General features: G+C 48.5%; 1 protein-coding gene across 1 annotated transcript in view; it reads left to right on the top strand.

Moving 5' to 3' along the window:
* The first annotated feature begins 8544 nt into the window (after positions 1 to 8544).
* ADAM17 (ADAM metallopeptidase domain 17) overlaps positions 8545 to 9721 on the top strand; it is a 63088-nt gene continuing 61911 nt past the window's right edge. Inside the window, exon 1 of the mRNA XM_039531000.1 lies at positions 8545 to 8786. Within this exon, the coding sequence (XP_039386934.1) occupies positions 8678 to 8786 (109 nt within the window). The 5' untranslated portion in view covers positions 8545 to 8677. The remainder of the gene's footprint in view (positions 8787 to 9721) is intronic.

The following is a 9721-nucleotide window of genomic DNA, read 5'->3' as shown; positions in this document are numbered from 1 at the left end:
GGGGCATGGGCGGCGTGGCACGGCGCTGGGCGGGGTGGGGACTTGGGTGGCGCGGCACTCGGTGGGGGCAGGCTTCAGCAGCACAGCACTCAGGGGGGCAGGGACTTGGGCGGCGCAACGCAATGCTCAGAGGTGCAGGAGGCTTGGGCAGCATGGTGCAGCGCTCGGGGCGGGGACTTGGGCGGCGCGGTGCTTGGGAGGCGGGGGCTTGGGTGGCGCTGTCGATGCATGGAGGGTGGGGGGCTTGGGCGGTGCGGTGCTCGGGGTGGCGGGGGGCTTGGGCAACGCGACACTCGGGGGGGGGCGGGGACTTGGGCGGCGCGACGCTCTTTTTTTGTTTTGTTTTGTTTTTTGTTTTTTGCTTGGGGCGGCAAAAATGTTAGAGCCGGCCCTGATCGTGAAGCCCAAAATTACTGTACTCAGGTGGTATTTCCACTCCACTCCTCATACTGCACTTGTATGCTGCATACGATCCAAATGTACCTATTTTCTGGAGTTGGCTTTTATTGTTAACTTAAAAAATGAAAAACCTAATCCTCAGCCTCTGCATCCCCCTGTAAGCCTCCCTGTCCCTAATTCTCAGTGCCTCAGACAAACTCAAATGCTTTTGTACTCTTAGAACACATGTAGGGTGGTACTTGGATAGCTCTGCATTCCTGGTAGGAACCTAGACCCTGATTCCTCAGCAAGGTTCTTAGATCTGCCAGTGGAATTAAAAAAAAAAAAATCTTGGACTAATAGAATCACCTGTTTTTTAACCAAAGAAAGGCTCTAGTGGGACAATGTAGGAGTAATAAGACAGGCCCGTTGATGGTTCAGTTCTCTGTGCCAGCAGCTCTTCTCAGGCCTGACATACTCATTACATCTAACACTCTGTTGTCATAATCTGTATCTAGGCAGCATGTAAGACATCTTTGGAAAACTAGCTCACTGGTCATTAATATTCTTGCATGATTGATGTATGGGGTTTGTGCAACACGTTATGGATATGTGCTAGAATTATGTTCTTAACATAAGTGCATAAGCCTAGTCTGCCCTAGACAATAGGATGTGTATTTGCTTGGCTGGCCAGCCTGGTCATCAGGCAGAGACATGGCACATTTACAAAAAAGGTAAACAAAGCCATCAACCTAGCAAGTGGGGGAGATAGTCTCTTAACTATAAAGAGAAGGGGTCTGACCCCAAAATAAGTAATCAAATCAACTGATGGTATATAGTATTATAAAAGTGTGTCAGTTAAGGTATCTTATGAAAGCTAATGATGCACTGGTGATTGATATCATTGTAAAATGTATATATTCAAACTATATGAAGAATTATGAATACTCACAGGTTTTCACAGGAAGGAAGGCAGCTATCTCCAATGAAATTAAGCAGGGTATGACCAAAAATAATGGAAGCCTAATTGGCATACAAATCAGCAGGGCATGGGAAGCCCACAGAAAGGGAAGAACAGCACACAATCACCCTGAATCTGGGGACAAAACAATGAGTTTGGGAAGATATGAGGAGAGAAAAGAAGCCATCCTGACGTCCATCACTGGACAGACACAAACGGCCAGAGCTCTTGCAAGTGGAAAAAGATGGATCCTTCAGCTACAGGGTTTGAAGCCCCACCACCCAGAGTGCTGATGGCATGGGAAGCTGAGGCTGCGGGGGAGAGGGGACAGCAAGGGAGGGGCCGGTGGCTCAAGAGCCAGACAGGATGGTCCCGCAGGCCGTAGTTTGTCCACCTCTGGTTTGAAGTCTCTGGGAACTGAATATATGTGAGAAACCTGCTTAGACAAAGATTTTTCACCTAGGAAGACAAGGGAATCCTGACACTTGTACTTCTGTGGAAGGTCCTGACTGAGAGAAAGTCAGCCATGGCTGGAAAAGAAAAAGATTGGTAAAAAAAATTCAGCTGGAACTAAGGCTGTTGCTGGTAAAGTTAGGTCTTAGCCATTAGAAAGTGTATTTTACTTTTATTTACTTGTGACCATTTTTGTCTTTATCCCTTGTACTTGAACTCACAACCTCTTTTTTGGTTAGTAAACTTGTTTTACTTTAATCTAAACCAGCCTAGGGCTGTGTTTGTATTGAAGTGATTGCTAACTCCAGATAAAGCAACAAGCTGCTCTGCTTTTGTCTCTTTAAAGGAGTAATGGGCCTTATTACTCCTCTGAGTGTTCCAGGAGAGGGCTGGACATTTTGGGGCAGACCATGTTGAGGAAATTCAGAACTGGGAGTGTGTTGGGGTCACTACTGCAAGTAGTAACCAAGGCTGGTGGAAACCATGGCAGGCCTGTTCCGTTGTAGGCAGGCTGATGGGGTCAGAGCACTGAACTCGGGCTGCACAGACACTCAGGGAACTGCATGTGTGTCCACTGGCTCTTGTTGTGTGGTCTGTGAGTCGCAGCATTAGAGCATTTAAGCCATCCAGGGTTACAGAGCAGGCAGTGACAGAACCTATCACTGGTCTGGGTTGAATCCCAAAATCAATCTCTCTCTCTCTCATACTCTCCTTCACACACACACGACTCATTAGAAGGAGTTTTAACTGACTACAAAAATAATAAAAATCAAGAGTAAGGCTCCTATTGACTCCAATGGGAACAGAGTTATTCCACCCCAAACATATAATTGAAGGGATACAGTATGTTTGAGGGAAGCACCAATTAGTGCCAATTGCAATGGTGAATTGTTGGTGTGGGAGGTGGACACTTATCTACTGTTGGACCATGAGTCATTTCATTTTGGCTACCGAACAGTTATCTGAAGGTTACTGCTTTCAGCTACTACTGAGCTGGTTGGCTTCAAACCAGTAGTTGATAGGTGAAGGACCTCAGTCACCTGAGTCAGCCAATCCCCTGCAGGATTCAGATTTCTGGTTTTAAATAGAAAAAGAGAAATGTCTCTAGGACTCAATTACACATCAAAAATGCCACATAGCACACTGAGAGCACCATTAAAAGCCACTTAGCAAAATAATCAATGGTCATGTTACTTATAAAAATAAATTTTATATATATTTTAAAAATTGATGCCTTAGAAACACACTAAAGCTCTTGAACTCCAAATTATACCTTGTGGTAACTCAGACCATTTATGCTGACTACGCTTTGTGAAATATCACTACCCTTCATCCCCCTCTAGATGGGCAGGTATCTTGGGGTTTATGCTTCGAATAAAATATTACTCTGGTACCAATAAAGTCAAGTAATTTCTTGACAATTTTAAATGCCAAAGAGCCCTGCATTTATATCAGCTGAGGGTAATGACAGAGTATGTCTGATAACTATACACCATGAAAAGCAACAGAGAGTCCTGTGGCACCTTATAGACTGTCAGGCCTGATAGGCATTGCTGTTACAGAACAGTGACCCTTTGCCAGTTGGCATGGAGGAGCTCTTAGGGTTACAAGGACAGACTTAGAGAGAGACTGGGTCCGCAGGAGCAAGGGGAATAGAGGGACACCTGTGGAAGGCAGGGAACCCTACAAATATATTTCACAGAAGTGGTAAAGACAGAACATCACTAACTTTAATGAAATAGGTATCTGAGTGGAGACTTTCTGCAGAAGGTTTATACACAAGGGATGAAATCTTGGCCTCACTGAAGTCAAAATGGGAGTTTTGCCATTGACTTCCATAGGGACAGGATACCACCCAAAACCATTGAGGAGGTCCTCAAAATGGACTATATCCTGTTTCCCTTACTCAGGTGTGACCCTCCACTGCAGTCCACAGGACTACTTGTGTAGTAAGAAAGGTAAGTAGGATTTGGCCCTTCGTCCCGATTCCCCACTTTGTGCAGTCATTTACACCATTGATTACCAGGCCAGAATGGCTCTGGTTGACATTCACTTTGTTCAGATGTGAATGACTCCACAAGGTAGAAAACAGTGAAGAATCAAGGCCTCGGTGACAGATTCATCCCTGGGCCAACTCAGGGTCTGAGGAGAAGTGTCTTGTGTTTCTCGAATTCAAGGGCTACCAGGGGCTGGTTCCACCAATGCTCTGCCCCTTCCCCACCCCTTCCGCCCCCCTTGCCCGCTGGAGCCCTGAGCGTCCCCCCATGGCCAGAGGAGCCCTTGATGAATCGACCCAGGCTGCTGGCCAGCCTTTCCCAGCCATGTCAGCCAGCCCAAGCACCAGCCCGCCCTCCTCAGCTGCTCAGGGATACTGGCCAGGCTTCCCCAGCTGGCTTCAGCACTGGCCTGATCCCCAGGCCGCTGGCTGGCCTGAGCACTGGCCCAAGCTACCTGCCAGCCCGAGCTGCCAGTTGGCAGAGCCCCCAAGCTCCAAGTTGCTTGCTGGAGCTGAGCCCCCGCTGGCTTCAGAGGAGCAAGGGCAGGGCCTTGGCTAGGGTTAGGGGAGGCTTAGCCTCTCCTGGCCTATTATACTCGTTACCCATGTTTGATTGAGAGGCATAGATCCTGCTATGCAGCTGGCCTCTTGTGCAGGTGTATTCTCCTGCAGCCTGTTCGCACCAGCACAGCAGAATATTTTTTAAGCCCACAGTAATTCCCTGATCCTGCACAGAACTCAGCACAGGTGGATCTCTTCACCTGCTTCAAGCATACAGCATATATTCATGAAGGGACCACAGTCCATCCAAATGGAGCTTCTTACAGGACTGGGGCATAAGTCCTTATTTAGGCAAACTCCCATGGATAGCAGTGTAAAAACTCAGGACACCATTCTGCAGTCCTTATGCTCAGTAGTTCTTTTTCACTCAAGTAGTCCTACTAATTGCATAAAAACTCAGGTCTGAGCAGAGCATGTAGAATTGGGCCCATAGCAAGGAGCATAGGGTTTTGGCTCTTGCTTCCTGCCCTACCTCAGCCAGTTAGTTGCATCTGATATCTTTCTTTTTCATATTAATTTATGTATTTCCTTCTATATTTTACGCTTATTTTTCTCCCTTTTGTTCCCAGATTTGTTGTAATATGTTGTACTCACATTCTCTTCAGTATTCCTTTTTATTTGTGTGTTCTTAAAATCATTAAGAATTTATTTAACTTAAAAAGAAATCTACAGCCACTAGAGTAGAATCTCAAGTTATGTGGAAAAGGTAGCATGCTGACTAGCATCTTAAAACAATTGTTTTAAACTTACCATTGAAGACTTTGTAATATTGTATTTGAGTTTACAAAAGCTACTACAACTCTAACAAAGAATAGCATAAATCATAAAAGTCTAAGACTGACAATCTATATTCCATATTGGAAATCTCTCCTCACTTCAGAGGTTTTTAATTCACAGCATCAACAATTCTGGTATTTTTCACTAGTATGTTATGAAACTTTAACATGACTCCATTCTGACAGAGCCCTTTTTTTAGCTCACACTCTTTTCTTTTTCTTAACAATCTAGGTTGCCTACCATTCAATAAATGAATTTTTTCATGGCATTTTTAAGTCTCCATTTACACTTCCATCCCATCTTGTCAGTACATACTGTTGGGGGAAAAAATTTCAAGAGTTCAACCCTGCAACCTTACTCACGCAAATAAACCTCACTTCTGAAGTCTCTGGGAAGTCAGTAAGTAACAATTTCAGGATTTGGCCTATAAGGCTGCATTTGCTGTTTATAATGCTTCCATTATACTTTCAGTCACATGCAGGAAACATAATAAATGACAAAAACATGCTGAGTTCTTTTGATATCTTCATGTGAGCAAATCCATCCAGTTAAGTTCTTTGCTAATTCTGTTGCAGTTCAACAGTCCCATGTTCAGATGCCTCATTACCAGGTTTCATATGGATTGCTGGAGTACAGTGGCTATCAGCTAATTCCCTCCTTGCCCCATACCTCAAAACAGTATAGCTGGAGCCTAGCCCACATATCTTTCTTTCCATAGCTCCTTGTTGGTCTTCATATCATCAACAATATCTTCTGAAGATACATTAGCCTGCTCAAAGGCTTTCATCCAGAAGAGGTACATACCTGATAATTAGATTCTGTTTCTTTCCACATTATCTCAGATGATTTTGTGAGTTCAATCCTTGAGGAGGCCACTTAGGGATCTGGGGCAAAAATTGGTCCTGCTAGTGAAGGCAGGGGGCTGGACTTGATGACCTTTGAAGGTCCCTTCCAGTTCTAGGAGATTGGTATATCTCCAGTTATTATTATTATTATTGGTTCTATTTTCTCTGCAAGAAAGAATATTCCTATCAAAACACAGGTGATGTCACCTCAAAGGCAAGGGCATTGGTGCTAAGAGTGTAAACATTTTCCAGTGGCACTGATGTCTGTCCCAGGGGTAAAAGAAACCATTGGAATATATTTAAAAAATCCTTAAAAGAATTTTCAGTCCTTTTCTGTTTTAAAGCATTTGCAGCCATAAAAACAATTACCACAGATTTGTGCTAGCAAATAAACCACACAGATCCCTCTAATGGAGGGGTAAATGTGTTGGATTACTATATTTTAATATATAAAACATTTGACCTTAGGATAGTTGGAATAATAAAATTATAATTATCAGGTAAAATATGTATATTTCATCCTTGCATACTATCCCTGACCCCAGAGCCTTCTAGGGCAATGTTTATTAAGAGCCTAATCCTGCTCCCATTTAAATCAATGGCAAAATGCCCTGTGGTGTTCGTGACATCAGGATCAAGATCAAAACAAGGCTGGAAGGACAGTCAAAACATGAACCATGTTACCAGGGATGCCTGCAAAGAAGATGTCAAAGGGAGCTCTGGGAACTGCCCAACAAATCTCAAGCCTTTTATACTTACACGTCATGGCCAAACAGGAGAACAAGCCTGGAAAACTCAAGCCTTGACCAGTGGTGCTGGAACTAGAGGTGCTACTGCACCCCTTGATTTGAAGTAGTAATAACAAACACCAAACATATGGTTTCCATCAACATCACCTCACTATAAAAATTGCTCCAGCATTCCTGGACTGGACCTGCCTTTAACCCAGGGGCGGGCAAACTATGTCCCGTGGGCCACTGTTTACATTGACTGTCTGCAGGCACGGATGCCTGCAGCTCCAATTCGCTGGGAACAGCAAACCGCAGCCACTGGGAGCTGTGGGAGGCCATACCTGCAGACAGTCAATGTAAACAGTCTCGTGACCTGCCAGCGGGTTACCCTGACAGGGTGCATGCAGGCCGTAGGTTGCCCACCACTGCCCTAAATAATTCTTCCCTTTCTTCTATTTGCACCCTTGTAGCAATGCAGGGCTTCTCTCCAGCTTGCTAAGGAGAGCCTACAGTCTCTTTTTTTAAGTTTTATTGTCCAAACTTAGACCAAATCAATGTCCTATGATTCTGATTCTACTTAGAGATTAATTATGAAGGTGATAGGAGTGAGACACACAAAGACTTCAGGGGCAGTGGGTGGGAACCTTCCCTTTCAGGAGTCTAGCTTGCCAGCCCTGCCCCGCATGTCTGAAGGAGCCCTGAGCCTCTTTCCCATGAAGTCCTGAGCCACCCCCCAGCTCTGGGCTGGCCCCCAGTGCCAGGCCGAGCTGCTGCTGGGCTGGCCCCAGCGCCACTGCCAGGCTAGGCTGCTGGCCCCAGCGCCACCCCAGGCTGCTTGCTCAACTGCACCTCCCTGCCAGCCCCAGCATCCGATCCGACCCTCCTCACACGGGTTGGCCCAAGTGCCACTCTGGGGTGCCGGTGGGCCAGAGCTCCGGGCCACTGGCTGCAGCCAAGCCCCTGCTGCTTCAGGGTAGAATGGGAGGGAGGTCCCGTAAAGTCAGGGAATAGGTGAGAGAATCGTATCACCAACAGATCCTTCCTCGTTGACTTCAGAAGTCTGTCCAATGTTAGCAATACGTCATGTCTTGGCCCCATGTTGCCCACCTGGGCTTGGCTTTCGTTTTTTACCCCACACCACAGTACTCATCACTGCTGGAGAGGTGATACCAAACTACATGGACTGTTGTTCCCATCTAGTAGAGCAGGTCCTATGTCCCCAAATCCTGCTTGAGGCTTGCAGTGCAGATGACACCAACATGTGTTTTAACCACAATACTGGACCATGATTAGGGAAGAGAATTAACCCATTGGATATGGTTATTTATTTATATTGGGCAGCGCACACACGCCTGGATCGGGGCCCCTTGTGCTAGGCACCGTATGTACAGAAACGGGCCCCCGCAGGGCGCACGATGCGCTGAACCCTTTGAAGCACAACCCCTGTTGGGACCCCCGAAACGGAGCCGTTTGCCGCCCGGCCGGTATGGCCTCCCACAGCTCATTGTTGTCGCGGTGGCGCTTCCCCCCGAAAGGGGCGCGTCGGGGGCCAGTGCGGGCGGGGCCGCCGTGGCACTCTGGGGTGAGGCTCCCCAGGGGAGGGACCGGCTCCCCGCCGCCCTGAGCCAGCCCCTGTCTCCGGGCCGGGGCCGGCAGCGGCCTCGCTCGCTCGCCGTGTGTGGCCTTCGCGTCGGCGTCAGGACCCCCCCCTCCCCGGCACGTCCCTTGCGGGGGCCGCTCCCCGCTCCCCGCCGGGCTCGCCCCACGACCCGGCCCGGGGACAAGATGGCGGCGGCCCCGCCGCACCCACAATGCTCCGCGGGCAGCCGGGTTTCCGGGTGTGGGCCCTGGGGGCGGCGGGGCGGACGCAGCGGGGGAGCCGGCAGAGAGCCGAGGGAGGCGCCTTGCGGCGGAGCCTGTCCCGCGTGCAGAGGCGGCTTCCCGGGCCGATGTGAGCGGGAGCCACGCTCGGACCATGAGGCTCCGGCTCTGGGCGCTGGTCCCTGCCCTCCCGCTGCTGCTGCTGTGGGCGCCCGCACTCGGGGCGCTCAAACACCCGCCGCGCCCAGCGGAGCAGCGCCTCGGTAAGGGACGGGCAGGGCTGGGGGAGGGGAGAAGTTATCGGTGTATGGGGAGCTGAGGGAGGGGGGGCAAGGGGAGGCGTGACCACTGCTGGGGGGGCGGGGAGAAAGGGAGCCATGGTCACTGTATGGAGGTGTCAGAGTAGCAGCTCTGTTAGTCTGTAGCTGCAAAAAGAACAGGAATACTCGTGGCACCTTAGAGACTAACCAATTTATTTCAGCATAAGCTTATGCTGAAATAAATTGGTTAGTCTCTAAGGTGCCACAAATACTCCTGTTCTTTTTGCTGTGTGGCGGGGGAAGGAAGGACCTAGCAGCAGGGGTGGGTAAGGAGAAGGGTGATCAGTACATGGGAGGGCGGGAGAGGCCACTGCTAGGAGAAAGGGGAGGAATGGTCACCCTGTGTGGGAGGGGAGGAGTGATTATAGTATGGGGGCGGGTGAGGGGAGAAGCGATCCCTGTATGGGGGAGGAGAGGAGGGATCACTGTATGGGGCAGAGGATAGGAGAGATCATTGTTTGGGAGTGAGGGAGGGAAGAATTGTGCTGGAGACCACTGCTGGGGGGAAGGGCAGGAGTTATCAATTTATTTTGGGCTGGGGTGTGTGTGTGCTTCTGTACCTATGTACATAAACGCACCCTGCTGCGGAAAGCAGTGACCCAGGGACTGGGCAAGGAAGAACTGGACTGGTTCTCAGGATGGCTGGGGTCAGTTGCTGGCTCTGCCACAAACTTTGTGTTGTTATTAATCATGTTTATTATGGTAGCTTCTGCAGACTAGTGGCAAACACTGGAGAAACACAGAGTAAATTCCTGCCTGTTGTTTTGGTGGTGTCTCTATTCCAAATCATATGTTTACATCCAAAACTGAGTTTACTGCATTTAAACAAAACAATTTCCCACCATATTAGACATTGTGTTTAAACAAAACAACTTGGC

The sequence above is a fragment of the Mauremys reevesii genome, linkage group 3 (genome assembly GCF_016161935.1).
Source record: "Mauremys reevesii isolate NIE-2019 linkage group 3, ASM1616193v1, whole genome shotgun sequence".
NCBI classification, from domain to species: domain Eukaryota; kingdom Metazoa; phylum Chordata; order Testudines; family Geoemydidae; genus Mauremys; species Mauremys reevesii.
The sequence above is the reverse complement of the archived record's forward strand: the minus strand, read 5'-3'. Positions and strand labels throughout refer to the sequence as shown.